Source organism: Ceratotherium simum, chromosome 2, assembly GCF_057802395.1.
Source record: "Ceratotherium simum simum isolate JZ-2026a chromosome 2, ASM5780239v1, whole genome shotgun sequence".
Lineage (NCBI taxonomy): Eukaryota > Metazoa > Chordata > Mammalia > Perissodactyla > Rhinocerotidae > Ceratotherium > Ceratotherium simum.
The window spans coordinates 44,366,964-44,383,104 of NC_141901.1; the positions used below are offsets into that span (position 1 = coordinate 44,366,964).

Sequence of the window (16,141 nt, forward strand, 5' to 3'; positions counted from 1 at the left end):
GCCCATGTGGGGGGTGGGGGCAGGAAGAGGAGGGAGGAGAAGGGGTGGGGTGAGCCGAGGCCCCGACACCGGCCCAGGCTCCTCCCGCCTCCCCCCACCCCCACGTACTAAAGCGCCCTGCCCGCCGCGCTCTCTTCACTGGCCGCGCGTCCCAGCCGCCGAGTGTCTGCGTTGCGCCTCCGGCCAAGGTGAGTTCTGCTCGCCGACCCCGGGCTGTCTCCAGCCCCGGACCCGGTGCTCGGCGGGAACATCGGCTGCTCTGGCCCACCGGGCCGGCCTCGCGGGGTGGTCGGGCGCCGGCGGTTCTGGGCGGGGGGCGGCTGAGGGGTATCCGCTGCTCCGCGCTCTGGGCTACATCCAGGCGAGGCGAGCGCACCCCTGTCCGGCCCGGCGCGACCCCTCCCTAGATCCTCGCGGACGGGAGGACGGGACACTTGTCCTTTCCTGCAGGACCTGGGCGATGGTGCCCTGCGATCTGCTTTCTCCTCCCTGTTTAATTTTCTTTACTCCCACTTTCCTACTTTGGATTAGTCTCCCGAGTTATCCGAACCCCCACGTCTCTCCCGCGTCCTCGCCGGCATGTTGCTTTGTGGGCTCTGGCTGCAGGCTGACCTCCGCCCAGATGTTCCCACCCTCCTAGCTGGACGGCCCGAGCAGGCATGTGGAGGGCAGGGCGGGTTGGCAGCTGGCGGATTCCCTTCCTAAGGGACACTTCTCAGTCCCTCGCCCACAGGCTTCAGGTTGGGCTTCCTGTTGTTTGTCTGCTAGAAAGGAAGGTTCTTACTGCCCAGGGAGGAAGATATATTTGTTTTCTTTATAAAGCAGTTTTGCTAGGGGGCAGTGGGGGAGAGGGCACTATGCGAAGTGATTTCCCTATTGAAAGGGTTCCCTTCTTGCTACCTTAATCAAACTAGTGGAACTATAAAGAGATAGGGGAAGAGGAGGCTTGGTGAAGGATCTTCCAAACTAGATTAATCTGGCCCAGTGCAATGAGACAGAGAGAGACGTGCTGTTGGTACCTGGTCACAACTTGAGTTGGCTAAAGGAATGGCGCTCCCCAGCCCCAGCTGGTCTCCACCTAACTGAAACCGGGATGCTGCCATGTTGGGTGGGGGTGGTGAGGAAAGTGGAGCAGCTACGGACCAGCTACAAAGAGCCCTAGGCCAGACTCTGGAATACATTAAGCACACCCCCCTTCCCTCCCTTGGGGAGCTGGAAGCATTCTGCAGGGCGTGGTTAGCACAAAAAGGGCTCCCAGATTCTCCTAGTGGAGGCCTGTGACTCAGCTGTGAGACCATGTGGGTGTGGCCCTGATGGCTCCAGATTCTCTCTGCAGATGGTTCAGACAGAATGCTCCCTAAAGGAAAAGGGGAACTGTGCCATCTTAGAGGGCATTTTCCAAGAGGAAGTGAGTCACACCAGAACTGGCCGGCAATCTGAAGGAGAGGTTTCTTGACTGAACTGTGGGTGAGGGCAGCAGTTAGATTGTCAGGGCCTTGGTGAGACCGCTGCTGGGTTATCAGCCAGTGTGCCTGCTGGCGGATTGCCTCAGCTTTACTTGGGAGGTTGCTTTTCCGTTAAGAGGTTTGCACTGCTGCAGATTTTTTTCCCCTGCAGCTTGTGTTTCAACCAAGTGGATTTTTATATCCTGCACTTCAGGTGAGGCCAGGCTCATGGAAACACCGTGTCAGTGATCTTTGCCTCCAACGTGTTTCAGCAAATTGCAAAAGATAGCGCCAGGGATTGGGGCAGGAATGAGTTCATATAACTCATTTGAAATTTCTTCATCAGCCCTGCCCCCACAGGTTCTTATCCAGTGTCTACTTAATCATCTCTTCTCAATAGTATATGCCTTCCTTGATAGCCAGAAGCTACTTTCTTCATCGTGGTCCTTGATCTACCATATGGAGTTTCTTATTTCAGTTCTTGATATTTTCTTGAGGGTCTGCTGGGCATAAAGCATTTTGATTTCTAGGTGATGCTCTTCCCTGGCTTTTCCTGCATACAATCAGATGGGCCTTTTCCTCCCATATCTGGACTCAGGCTAGCCCCACAAGCAGCTACCCAGTGATGTTAAGTCTTGGGCTGAGTAGAGCTGAGACTGGGTGCCTCCCTGCTTTCCACTGACAGTTCCAAAAATGTGACTTTTTTAGAGCACTACCCACTTGGTATGGCCTTGGACACAGTCCAGTCTATTAAAGTTGAGGGAACAATGGAATTCTTTCAGGGTTATAATGTATAAATTAGCACTCAGAGTGCTGGGAGAACTGGACTGAAGTTTTAGGATCTTTCTTAAGCTTCTCATTTTCCTGGGACTCAACAATTTAGGAATCTCACATCAAAAGTAAAAAGAATGAATTTACTTATTTTTAACAATTTTCAGCACTTCCTAGCCCTTTCAAGAAATAACTACCACCTGACCCACCAATGGCTTTAATAGCAGTTCTCACAGTGGCTATTGTTTGCCAATTCCGGCTGATGCCTGACAACTCCAAGGAAAAATGGATATACTCCGTTGGGGTAGAGAAGTCTTTTGAGTTTTTTCTTCCTATTGGATTGCATCTGAAACTTTTCCTTTGCTGCCCACGTTTTTAGTGGGCAAATTTTATGTTTGCTGAAAGGTGGGAGAGACAACCTGGATCCAGATCCGTTGCCTCAACTCATTTTCTCTGAATTGTCTTTAGGGATCAAATTCAAGAATGCCTTCTGGGTTCAATTTTCCCCTCCAAAAAAATGTTTTCTTCATCTTAAAATCGCTAAAGCAAAAGGAAGGAAACCTCAAACACATTTTAAATAACAGATGTTTGTTTTTACTGACACCCTGCCAGTTATTTTCTGGGTGGGCTGTAAGAAAACTAGGGTATGGACAAGACACAGAAGAGCAAAGTAAATCAGACCTCTTGCTCTTTAGAAGTGTCCTTTTTGAAATTACGGCCTGGATCTGGGCGTGGGTCCAGAGCAAACATTTGGGACTGCTCAGGAGCAGACACTTTTCTAAGGAGGCCTCCTGCTTCCCTGCTACTCCCAGGAGGATCAAAATTTACATTATTGTCAGTTTCATTCTTACCAATTCATTGAGCAGGCGCTATAAGGGCAGTGCGCTAGCTACTGGGACCCTGCTCAAGGAGTCCCTAGTCTAGAGGGGAAAGAAATAGAAACACAGTTAAGTAGAATTCAGGACATATTTTTAAATAGTATGCCATTAGCTGGTGAACTCCTCAAAGGCAAGCACCATGGAGTGTGTGTGTGTGTGTGTGTGTGTGTGTTTGCGCTCGTGAGCGAGTGTGCCTAATGCCATGATCAGGTCATGCAAAGTAGTTGCTTAGTGTAGGAGAACCAAAAATGGAAAATTGAATTCCCACCACTGTGACTAAATTTGTGGAGTCCAGAATTTTTTCAGTTGGGAAAACACACAGAGAAAGATTATAGACTTCCGAGCCTCCACTCTTAAGACCTGTTGCCCAGGCAAACATGTATAGGGGATTTACAGACGTCAGAATAAAATGATTCAATGAAAGATGAGTGAACAATGAGGTAGTTACATTCTGTGGAGCTCACAGAGCTAGAGAAGCGTGGAGTAGAAAGTGGGATGAACCAAAACACCAGGAAACAACAAGAGTGAGAAGAGAGAGAGAGAAGTCAGGTCAGGGTCTGACCAGACCTGTTTAGCAGGACACATATTTTTCCCTCTGCTTATGGAATGTGCTTTCCTCTGTACTCTACTGTTCCATTCAGAGGCGGCCCCTTTCCTGGCCCTTCCCAGCTCTCACATCCTCCCGCTGAGCTCTAAGCTACAAGGTTTTCAGCCCAGACCTCGGTAATCACACCTGCACCTCAGCTCCTGCCAAGGGGATTGTTTGATTCATTTATTTGCTCCTTTAGCAAACACTTATTTAGTGGTTCATGGATAAAACAGGATAACTCACAGTTATTAATCTAGAGCTTCAGTCTAAGATAGAGAGACAGACAGATAAATGATTAAATGGATTGAGTGTTTCAGGTGCAGGAGTAAGTCGTCTGGGGCACAGAGAGAATGCTGCTGCCTCTCAGCCCCACCCCCAGGGCCCTCCAAAGGGTATCCGACCTCTGCCCGGCTGTGGAGCCTGTTGGATGGCTGGGGAGATGGAAACGCCAGATTCAAGTCCCTGGACTGCTGCTTTAGCAACCAACAGTCAGCGCTGCAGTCAGCCCGGCCCAGGCGGCCCCACCCAAGACGGGAGGGCCAGGCCGGGCAGGGCTGACTCAGTGGGGCAACCGCTGCACTTGGAGAAGAGCTACATGATTCAGCCACTAGCCAAGAGAACAGTTTTAATCACAACATTTTCCCCTTTTCCTTCGTCTTACTTTAAAACCAGTGCTCTGGCTCCTCCTTCAAAACAGAATAACTTGCTCGTGGCCCTGGTCAGTGACTTCTGGGGCCCTGGTTACTGATGAGACGGTGGACATCTCTGGTTTTCAACCATATTTTCACCTTCACGACCTTAGATCTCCTGGCTACCCCTGTTCTGCATTCTTATTGCAAAAGGTCTACCGGACAAATAGGGAGGCAGCTGGCTGCTGTATTCACAACCAATTTGCTGAATAAAATAGTGAGGGGGAGGAGTGGAGGAGGATCCAGAGGGGCAGGGATGTGGCTTCAGAGAGGAAAGCTCCATCACTTCATAATGAGCCGGACAAGGAGGAGTGGGATTGGAGTGGCCTGAGACCTGAGCGCTCACTCAGGTCAGGCTGGCCTCACTCTCTTGAAGAAGATATTCAAAGGTGGCCAGGATTTCCTCAGCTTACAACTCGTATTTCTTAGATGTTCCTAAATTAGCCTATTTTCCTATTTTAGGGCTCCTTACCCCACTGCATTCCCTTTCTTTCTTCTCTGGCTTTGCACTGCACTTCCCTCTGCTTTGCCCTGTGAAGAAAGTGAACTACTTGTCCCATAGCCAGTTCCAGTTTCTGGGATCTTTAGGAATTGGTCTTGGAGTGCTCTGCAGCTCTGAGCTTGGGCACAGGTATTTTTAAACCTCTGTGGCGGCTGACTCCTTTCCTGAGTTGTTTCAGAACTGGGATGGGATCCCACATCCTTCTTCCATAGGTGACTCGCTCAGTTCAGTTCTCTTCAGCTGCTGTTATGCCAGAACCAATCCAGGCAAGGCTGACTCCCGCTAAGCCCACTGCCATCTGAAACCATATGGGGGATGCGGGATGAGCCAGATCCCAGCTGTGTAGGAAGAGAGGGGAAAGGGTGTGGTTCCCCTGGAATTCATCTCATGGTGGATCTTGAAGCATTAATTTGCTGCTCTCTCCAAGAGAACTGTCTTCCAGATGAATCATACCAGGTTCTGGTTTATAGCATCTCTAGAGTAGCACATTCTTTGGCATGCTGGTTCCTGTACTTTTCTGGGGATTAAGGGGTATCATTTACTATTCTTAAGTGTGATTGCTCAATCCTCCTGTTCACCAACTCCACCTTCTCCTCTCTAAAAGATAGCATTTAGGGATCCACGTTGAACGCTCATCTGTCGGCAGCGGGAAGCAAACTGAAAGCATATCTCAGGTTCCTGTTGGCATTCTTCAGCAGGGGAAGGTGCCAGCCTCTCCTTCAACCTGTGCTCAAAACCTAGTCTTCTGATTTTTTTTTTTTTTTTTTTGGAGTAGTATATTACAGTCGTCATTCAAGTTCACCTGTTTCCTATCCAGTAGTGAATTTAGGTGATGTTAGCCAAAGCTACTCGGTTCTGGCCAAAGCATGCCTTCTAATTAAGCGAAAATCCATTGAGCTCCTATTAAGTAGCAGGCACTGGGTCTTGATGAGACAATATGCCCTCAGATGATTATACATGAATATAATGATCTGACATGTTTCCTTTCCTTTCTTTTAAACTCTTCATGATGAAAAGCTCTTGCTCTTTCACTGCATCCCAGACTGTGAGAGTAGCTCTTCTGTCTAGTGCTGCCAAAAATATATCAGGCCCCCAAATGCCTTAGGATATACTGTTACTGTTTCCTTTTCAAGGAACTAGATAATATGCTTTAGGTAGCTTTTATTTGGGTAAAGCAACTGCATTTTACTTACAAAGATGCAAATATCTTTGTTGTAATCAATAACAAATTCTGAACTTTAGTAAAGAATACATGCTCAGCAGACAAAATTCATTTGTAAGCAGATTTCTAAACCCTAGAATTAGACTGAACCAGGTTACCTAGTTAAGCTTGGAGGGTTGAAGTTTTTATGTTAACCAGGCTTGACTGTGTGAGTTGTTGGTATTCAGTCATATGTAAGAGTCCCATTTACCAGCACCAAGAGAAATGATCAAACATCTGTTCTTTCAGTAGGTGCTTTGTCAGTTAAAAAGAGGGACACTGATCTTGCTTTTCCAAATGATGAGAGTTTTTATTCTCATTAGGTGATTTATGTAGAATTAGTGGGCAACTAGACAAACTCACTCAGAGCACCACTACCTGAGCTGCCTATTTCCAACAGCAGGAGGCCCAACACCTGTGGTGAACTGGTCCTTAGATCCATTGAATTTTAGAGCAGGAAAGGATTAAATGGATGATCTAATCATACTCCTTCCAATTATCCTCAAAAGACTGATAATATATGTGGCTTAAAAGTTAATGTGAACTCTGTTTCTTTACATCCTTTAACAGGTTTCAACAGATCTCTCCAAAATGCCGTCTCAAATGGAACATGCCATGGAAACCATGATGTTCACATTTCACAAATTTGCTGGGGATAAAGGTTACTTAACAAAGGAGGACCTAAGAGTACTCATGGAAAAGGAGTTCCCTGGATTTTTGGAAGTAAGTATTGAAAGGATCAGAAAGAACCAGACATAAACGCCAATGCTTCTAGGCCCTGGTTCCTTTCCTTTCCTCTTTCCATCCCTTCCCTGGGAAGGTCACTATAAGAAATGTGTTTTCATTCATTTATTTATTAAACATTATTGAGTGCCTACTGTTTGTAAGATACTGTAGGGGAAACAGAAGGTAAAGAAGACACAGCCCCTGCCCTCAAGGAGCTGACAGTTTGGAGGTGAAATAAGACTACACACAAATAACCACAGTATGAGGTGTTTGGTAGAAAGATTCCATCTGGTGTCATCTTTGTCCATTGAGACAGAGTTGCAGGAAAGAAGGCCTTTCACCAGAGAGTCATCAACCAGGCTGCCTGGTTGTCCTCAGGTCTGTAAACCTGGTGTTGGAGATGCCACATCTTGGTCACATCCACTTTGAGCAACTTCAATCTCCCTTCTTAAATCCCTTCAGATAAAGGCTTTTAAAAATCTTTTCCAATTCTGATCTAAAGAAGGGTGTCAAGCATCTGCTGAATAAGAGCCAAGTGTCACTCCAGAAATAACTGCTTTTCACATTGAAAATGCTGTGAGAACACAGGAGCACAGCTTGAGTTTATGCCTCACCTTTGGCAGACTGAGGGGTCTGTGAAGACTAGAAGAGGACTCTGCCGTCAGCTCAGATACATCACTCAGAACATTAGGCCACAAGGCACAGTTGTCCTTTTACATGTAGGCCCTCAAGAGATGGTCATTGCATTTCACCAAAGGTGAAAACATTGCTTGACAAAATATTAGATTGAAATGCAAGCCCTTCTTTCCCTGCCACAACTGGAGTCACTTGAAAGGATTGTTACTGTGCTTGGTGTGGAATAATGTGTTAGCCTCTAAAGGGAGAAGGGAGATGATGGTAAAAGGCTGGATCCTGCCTCTTGTCATCTTCCTGGCAAATAGCACATTAGTCAAGCTCCTGACTCCCGAGTCAGTGAACATGGGGTTTTGTAGTACACTATGATTTACTTGTCATCAATACCAGTTAAATAAACAGATATAAATAGCCTGACTAGTCTCTCAGAGCTGCAGTTACCACAATGCGGTCCCAGAATGTGTTAGAATATACTGTTACTCTGCTTTTGTGCAGTCCTATGATGTAGCCCCAGACCAGGAGTTAGATCTGACTCTGCCATAACTAACACTGGGCAGGTTGCTTCAGCTTTTGGGGCCTCAGTTCCCTCCTCTGTAAAATGAGAGGGCTGGACATGATTCTCTCCAAGTCGCTTTCACTTTCGGTGATCCTTCCAGACAAGCATAAAACGCAAGGACAAAATGTGCTCATTGTAAGCCTGCCCATCACATGAGCAAAGGCGTTCTCGGTATACTAAACGCTCGTTAATTGTGTTGTTGCATAATTTAGAAGCTGGGATGATGAATATCACATGAAACACAGACCCTTCCTCCCTAAAGGCTTTGCGGCATGAGAAACATAAAGGGTATCTGTAGCACAGAGTACTGACCGTAGCAGTGTAATTTATTCCAGGCGTGGGGGTGTAATTCCAGGCACACCCACACTCGCTGCATTGACAGAGCATTTTGTTTCTAAAGTTGACCCCTTCTGTCATCCAAATTTTACTCCTTCTGACCACAGCCAGGAAGCTGGGGGTGAGGCCAGAATTAACTGAAACCCACCAAAAGGGGAGGTAGCTGCATAGAGCAGGTTTTAGTTGATTGCCGAGGGCAGGAATTTGCAGTCCTCACGTAGAAAATGCTGCTGCCTTAAGGGATTTCTGAGTGCAATTTGTAAACATCTAGCACCCTTGAGACACTGAGTGTCAGTTCCCTCACTCGTGTATACAATCAGTGGAATTCCTAAATACTTTACCTGAGCCCTTTCACACCTCTAGGGGGCCATATTTCCCTCCCTGGTTGATGGTATGGACCCTATAGGAGAAGCCACACATTCCCACTTCTAACCACCATCACTAGGAAAAGGAATGATCAAGCCAATCACCACGGAAGCAAGATGAAAGAAAAAGCAAAGGGGATCCTGCCCACCTGCCTCGGTTCCACACATTTGTACCAGACATTGAGAGTCATGGGGAGTTTATGCCTCCATCACACATACCGCTTTTGAAGCCCATCCAGTGTAAAACATCCAGCAAAGAAGAGTAGAGGATGGCACAGATTTACCAACTCATAAAGAATGGAAGCGATCTTAGAGACATTCTTTGGTCCATCACGTGAACAATTCATAGTGATACACGAAGGCCCACTAAGCTGTATGACTTACTCAAGGTCACATGGCTAATATGACATGAAGCCACACTAGCTTGGCCTCAGCTGTGCCAAGAAATGAGGAGAAATGGGGGTCCTGTATCCCTCCTCTCCAAACCTAACACACCCCGTGGCATCATTAGCACCTCTTTAAAATTCATAGGACAATGATCTGAAACTTACTCCCTAAATAATCTTATGAGATCTTTTCATAAAGAGTTTCCTTTTTAAAGGATTTGACCATGCTATCAGGAATAAAAGTTTCTTAAGAGAATGTAAGCTTAAACTACAAAATGGGGAATTTAGGTCATTCTTAGGCAGAATCTTGTGACTTTGAAAATTGTGGAAACAGTTGAACTGGAAGCAAAGCAAGTCAGAAGGCCATGCTGAGTTCGAAGTGGCAAGAGCAGTGGGCTGAGAATTAGGAGGCCTGAGTCTACCTTCTCTGGCATGGAATCTTAATAGGCCATTTCTAAGGTCCCTATACTTATATGCAAGAATGCCGTGGAAAGCTCTTTCCTACTTAAACTAAATGTGAATTTAGTGAAATGCTCCCTCAAGGTAGAAAAATACATTTAGATGACCTCCAAAGGTCACTTATGATCTAAAAGAAGAGTTTAAATAATTGGGAGATTATATATATATATATATATGGTTGTCAGCAGTACAACTCAAAGAAGCTCATCATTGAAACCATTGACTGATAATTCTTGCCTTGTTATTTTTTTCAGAATCAAAAAGACCCTCTGGCTGTGGACAAAATAATGAAGGACCTGGATCAGTGCCGAGATGGCAAAGTGGGCTTCCAGAGCTTCTTTTCGCTAATTGCTGGGCTCACCATTGCGTGCAATGACTATTTTGTAGTACACATGAAGCAGAAGGGAAAAAAGTAGGCAGCATTGAGCAATTCCTCTCACCCTGATAAGAGTTCTGGCAAAGGGTCGCTTAAGGAATCTGCCCCGCAGCTTCCCCCTGTGTAAGGATTTCCTGAGCAGATTGGGACCCTTAGAAAATGTACAAAGAGAATCCATTCCCATTCGACAGGCCCACAAAGAAAAGTTAGTTAAAGCCAGATGAGCTTTTGATTTTTATATTGCTTGCATCCTCTTGCCCTCAATAAACAAATTCCTTTTTTAGTTCCTAATTGGAGACAGAATGTTTATTCCTTCTTCAGAAATACTTGTTCCCTGTTTCATTTCACGAAGAGCCCACATGCCCTTGGGCAGCCAGCACACGGCAGAACTCTTTCCACAGAACCGGCAAAATGGGACAGCACTCTCCATGCAGGCTTGGAGTCTGCCTTCTCTAACTGATCTGCCTTTGTAGCTATGTCTAGCTGAAAGACCAAAACTCCAAGGATTGCGAGATGGCACTTCAGGAATATATTCTAATTATAATTATTGAGCACAGTCTTGCCCAGTTAAATCAGTGCCTTTCTAACCAGCACTTAGGATGCCTGAGATGTCCGAGTCCATTTTTCATAGGAAAGTTTCAGCAAACTAGGGTAAAAATAAGTCTATAAGAGCACTAATCAAAAAAGGCGAGTCTAGTGTGGCGCTTCAGTAATAACATCACATTAACATTTATTGAGTTGTCATGAGATGTCATGATTGTAGCGGGATGTCAGGAAAGAGGCTAGCGTGACTTGTATAAAGGGGTAGTGCTTTCCTGTTGAAAATGAAGTGCCAGCACTGATTCTCCCAGCCCTCTCTGCCTGTTATAAGTATCAGCATATACGCATTACATGCTATATGTTTATTAATAACACAATACTCTATATTTTTATGGAGAGATGATATATGAATTGGCACATGAAATGGTTCCAATTAAATAGGTCAACGAAGATGGAAACATTTAGTTTTATGATTGGACACATCAACATAACTCTGGGAAAAAGTTCAATGTAAAGTCATCTACCATCACAAGGAAAAGCATGCAGAAAGAATAGGATGGTCCAAAACTAGCTTTGGGGAAAAGAAATCTGTAATAAACTCAAGGTCAAAGATAAAATTCTGACCATTTTATTTTGTCTTGGCCAACAAATGAACAAGGTAAGGTAACTCCTAGCTTTGCAGCTATAGGATTATATCAGCAAGTTTACAAAGAGGGATTTATTACAAGATATTAAATGGAGGAGAGGAGTTGGCTAGCTAATGAAACTGCCCCCCGAATGACTCCCAAATCCGTGCCATAGAACTGGGCCACCAAGGGAGCTGCTGGCTCAGGAAGCTGCCTGCTGAACTGGGAAGCCATGCTACAGCTGGCGGCTCCAGAACCACACAACCCATGGCACAGTCCACACTAGCAAATATGGGTACCCGTTGGCCTGCCTCTTTCCACACAGGACCCAGCTCCTACATCCAAGTCTTAAAGAAGTGCATCTAATTAGCAGAGCCTCAATCACATCAAAACCCTAACTACAACGGAGTCTGGGAAATAAAGTTTTACATTTTCCAACCTCTGCACAGTAGGAGTTGGCATGCTGATCCACCATATCTGCCACAGTGACGATTCTTAATTGTAAGAGAAGTCTTCCAACCTAAAGATTAAAGAAACTACAGCTCTAAGGAAAGGAGACTCTGACAGATAACCTCTTTGATAGCTACAGACAAAAGAGAAGCAAACTGGCCCATCACAGTAAGGCAAACCATCTCTCTCTCCATGATAATATGTATCAGTCCAGATTTACCCCTTTAATTTACATCTCCTGCCTCTTGGGGTAACTGTGTTTATGTTTATGGGTATTATGAAATTGGTGTTCAGTTCACAAATGGGCAGGTAAAATTGTAACACCAAGAGATATTATTAAGGGCTCAGATGTCCCCCTAATCCATAGCAAGCTTTCACAGTATAAGCCTCTTTACCTGAAAACAGAAAGAGAACTATCCCAGAAGAGAGGGCTCTGGGGCTAGGGGAGAGGAAGTATCAATTCATCTTCACAGTGTGTATGTAGATTCGAACAAATTCTAAAGCAATGTGTTATTCCCAGAAGATGACCCCAGATCTGGCATTCAGAAAGGTGGCTAATGCCAGGGAATCACTGGGGCACTGTATTTGTGTGTATGTGTGGTGTGTGTGTATGTGTGTTGGGGGTGGGAAAGGAAGGGGAGAATAACACACTTTCCTCACTTTAGCCCCGTTGCTTAAAGTATTTAGTAGGGAGCTAGTACAAGGAAAATAAAAACAGTATGGTTTGAAATCCTACATGGCTCTCCATGCCAACAAAAAAAAAGGATCCCACAATCGGACGTGCTGAAACAGCTGTCTAGGCTTCAGGGGCCACAGCCTAATAGTTCCCAGAGGGCAAACCTACGATTATGCCAACAGCCATCAAGGGAAACCATCTGGAAAATTCCACTCATTCTGCTACATGGCTGAGTTGTAAAAGCAGATCCCGCCCCTCTCCACACCCAGTTATGAAAGAATGGACAGCAGCGCAGAAAGTCAGTTTCAAACATGCTGCAGAGCTGACCCTGAAAAACACCTCATTTTCTCTCTTGGACTCATTCCCTTCTCCAAGTCTCCTGAACATGAGCCCATTACCTGTGATTTAATACTTTTCTACCCAACTCATGTCAATGGAAGACCAAGGGCAAGTATATAAACCTCTCTCTCAATCTGACCAATTTGAAAGTGATTGTTCGAGTACCTTTTCTAGCTCTTAACCCCAGAGGGATAGTAGTGAATAGAAATTCTATAGTTGGCAAATAATGATGGCTACTATGTGAATGACACCAAGCAAAGTTCTGTGGTGGATATAAAGAAGCAGATGCCCACAGTGCCTGCTCAGGGAGATTGCGATCTAGGTTGAAAGAAAATAGATAAAGCAGACAAAAAGTTAAACAACAACGCAACAGAGCACTGGCAAGGGTGAGCGGTGATGGACACCCCTGGTCACTGTCAATAGGAACGTAATTTATACAGCCTTTTAGGGAGACAAAAGTTGGCAATGTGTACCAGGATCCTTTAATGTGTTTTCTTTGGCCCAGTATTTCTATTCTTATGACTTTATCTTAACAAAATAATCAAAGATACTTACAAAAATGCCTATACAAAAATATTTGATGCAGCATTCTTTAGAATAGCTAAAATCTGAATATAACCTCAATGTCCAACAATAGGGTTATGATTAAATAAATTAAGTATTTAAGTACATGCGATACTATACAACTCATGAAAACCATGACTTTGAAGAATATTAAATAAGATGGGGAAATGTCTATGTAAAGTAAAGCAGGTTGCAAAATTGGTACATAATGGGATTCCTTTCTTTTTAAAATATGTTTGTCTGCACAGACACACAGAAAAAGACTAAGGGAAATAAATCCAGCTGTGTTTTAGTTTCTAAGGTAGATGTTACTGGCTGGGGAAATTGTTGTGTCCTGGAAGAAGTTTATGGGCTTATTTTAATCTTCTTCTCTTTTTTTTTTTTTGTTTTTTTGTGAGGAAGATCAGCCCTGAGCTAACATCCATGCCAATCCTCCTCTTTTTTTGCTGAGGAAGACTGGCCCGGGGCTAACATCTGTGCCCATCTTCCTCCACTTTATATGGGACGCCGCCACAGCATGGCCTGACAAGCAGTGCATTGGTGCGCGCCCAGGATCCGAACCCGGGTCACCAGCAGCGGAGCACATGCACTTAACTGCTATACCACGGGACCGGCCTCTGATCTTCTCTATATGCTGCTGTGTTATCTAAATTTTCTACAATGATTCTACTTTTACAATCCAGAAAACAAAACTCTAAATAATGTTTTTTAAAAGATCATGTGCATTTATTGAGGATCTACCATGAGTCAGGACCTGTATGAGATACTTCTCTAGCATTATCTTATTTAGCCTTCACAATAACCCTGTATTATAGTATCCATTTTACAGATGACACAACCAAGACTTAAGTAACTCCCTCAAAGTCCCACAGTAAGTGACAGTGTCAAGATCTGAACTCAGATATTGTGTTTCTTTCTATTCTGCAGCTGTCTCAAGGTGCTATTTGAGTAAGTATCAAACGTGTTATACTTTCAAAAGAGTGTGAGATCATTGTGGGCTGGGCAAGACTAGTCAGAGAAGATTTCAGGTAAGAGGTAGGATGTTGTCTGGTCTCTGAAGACTAGAATAAATTCAGATAACAGCTAATATTTACTGAGTTCTTACTACATTCCAAGTTCTGTTCTACTGCTTTACAGGTATTAACTCTACTCTTCCCAATAACCTATGAGGTAGGCTCTATTACTGTTCCCACTTTACAGGTGATTTGAACAAGGTAGAGAGCTAACAAGCAGTGGAGGCAGGATTTGAACCCAGACTCTCTCAGGTTTTACCCACTCTTCCCTGCTGCCTCCCCCGACATGGTAATGATGGCACAAAGGAATGTCGAGGACACAGAGTACCCAGGAGGCCACATGTAGTCCAGCAGGCTAGAGTGGACGGTGTTCACGTGAGAAAGTGCATGCAGGCGGAACAGGAAATGTAGGAGGTGATAAGTGAATGATAACTGGGAAAGAGTAAGTGATATGTGAAGTGTGATGGGTGAGGTCACTGAATTAAAAACTCTAAAAATCTAAGGTTTGGGTTATTTCTAATCCTTTGGAAGACAGAAATGACCCTCTTATCTAAAAGGAGGTGACCGGCAGAAAATATGTTCTTGTAATGTTCTAACCACTTTCCTCCAGCGCTCACATTTCAATCACATTCCAGCTTATAAAGATAAAGCAGGGTGGGGACTCATATTTTTCTTTCTAAGAAGTGCTGAGAACAGAGGAGGAAGAAAAAAAATGACCTCTGACAAGTCACGCCAAAACTAAGAGAGAGAGAAAATCCAGATGATAGAGCCACAGGGTCTGGGTGAGAAAGACACCTCCATAGAACACTAATTCATCTCGTTTCCTACCAAGACTCCCATTTATTTGCAAAATGGTATGTTCACTCTGACTGTAGGTACCGTATATTTTTTTAAATGCATGAAAATGGACAAAGTCTGGAGGGGATTATGTCTAAGTGAAAACGGTCATGTTATTAAAGTTTTCTGTAATATCATTACATCATCCTTTCAATAAGATTGACCAAAGGGGGGAAAAGTTTTCAATTAGCTCTCTGGACACAGAACTTGTGCTGCTCAGTGTAAAAATCATATTCATCACGTTATCCAAAACAGCTAATCAATGAGCAGCCCCTGCATTGTGGGTTCTTCCCGCAAAGGCTCAACCCGTTCCCTTCAACCTCTTCTGGGCACATCCATCAAGGTTCTGATGAGCATTAATAGCACTTAGCCTCAAGCCTGTTTTTCTAGAAGGAGGAGGGAAATGATTCAGCTTTGGTCCCTGCGGGAGAACTCTGCTCTGTCCTACCCCATTCTGGATGAGTCAGCGCACAGAGCTAGATTTCTTAGCCTTCTTACAAATTTTACAAATATTGAAATTTCCTTTCAACTATGTGATTTAAAGCACTGCAGGAAGTAGCAAATGACACAGAAAATGTGGTCACTGGCCTGCACAGAGTTTACAGTCTGGTGGAACAAGAGCTATGCATATGAAAGCAACAATACATGACAGAGTGTGAGGTCAAGAAATAGCATGGGTGGTGAGTGGTAAATGCTGGTGCTTGTCCTGAGGGTTAGGGTTTTCATGGAGGAAGGATTATAGCAGGAAAGGTTGAAAGGAAGATCACTTTGGGCGGGAGTTGGTGGGGGTGGGGAGGACAGAGAGGAACACGTAGAAAACCTGGAGAAGGCAAGAACTAGCAGAGCAGTGTGTGGAGGAGCAGGGAGAAGCCTGGCCTGGCTGCAAGGTGGGGAGGGGTATGGACTTCATCACAGCTAATGGGGTGGTAGGTTTGAGCAAGGTGTCTGAGCAAGGGAGTGACATTTCAGGACAATTAACCTGAACAAATGACAGACATGGTGGAGATTAGAGAGAGCGTACCAATTAAGAGTCTACTTCTCACTGGGTGGTCATGAAAAAAACAGGAAGATCTCAATGGGCTGATTTGTGATGATCTCCAAGACGCAATATGAGAGTGAAAAATAAAGTACAGAATGGTGTGCATCTGTCTGTCTGTAAGTGTGTCTATTAAAATACTATTTGG

At 44.7% G+C, this 16,141-nt stretch overlaps 1 protein-coding gene across 1 annotated transcript; it reads left to right on the forward strand.

Annotated features, from left to right (window-relative positions):
• The first annotated feature begins 80 nt into the window (after window positions 1-80).
• S100A10 (S100 calcium binding protein A10) lies at window positions 81-10,203 on the forward strand. Its single transcript, XM_004436035.2, has 3 exons — window positions 81-188; window positions 6,646-6,798; window positions 9,791-10,203. Exons 2-3 carry the CDS (start codon window positions 6,667-6,669, stop codon window positions 9,950-9,952), a joined length of 294 nt encoding a protein of 97 aa, XP_004436092.1. The 5' UTR covers window positions 81-188; window positions 6,646-6,666; the 3' UTR covers window positions 9,953-10,203.
• Window positions 10,204-16,141: the final 5,938 nt, after the last annotated feature.

Bases quoted from the DNA above. Each gene is read 5' to 3' on its own strand.
- S100A10 (XM_004436035.2), top strand. From the start codon at position 6,667: ATGCCGTCTCAAATGGAACATGCCATGGAAACCATGATGTTCACATTT. The intron at 6,799-9,790 runs GTAAGTATTGAA...TATTTTTTTCAG, and splicing joins AGTTCCCTGGATTTTTGGAA to AATCAAAAAGACCCTCTGGC.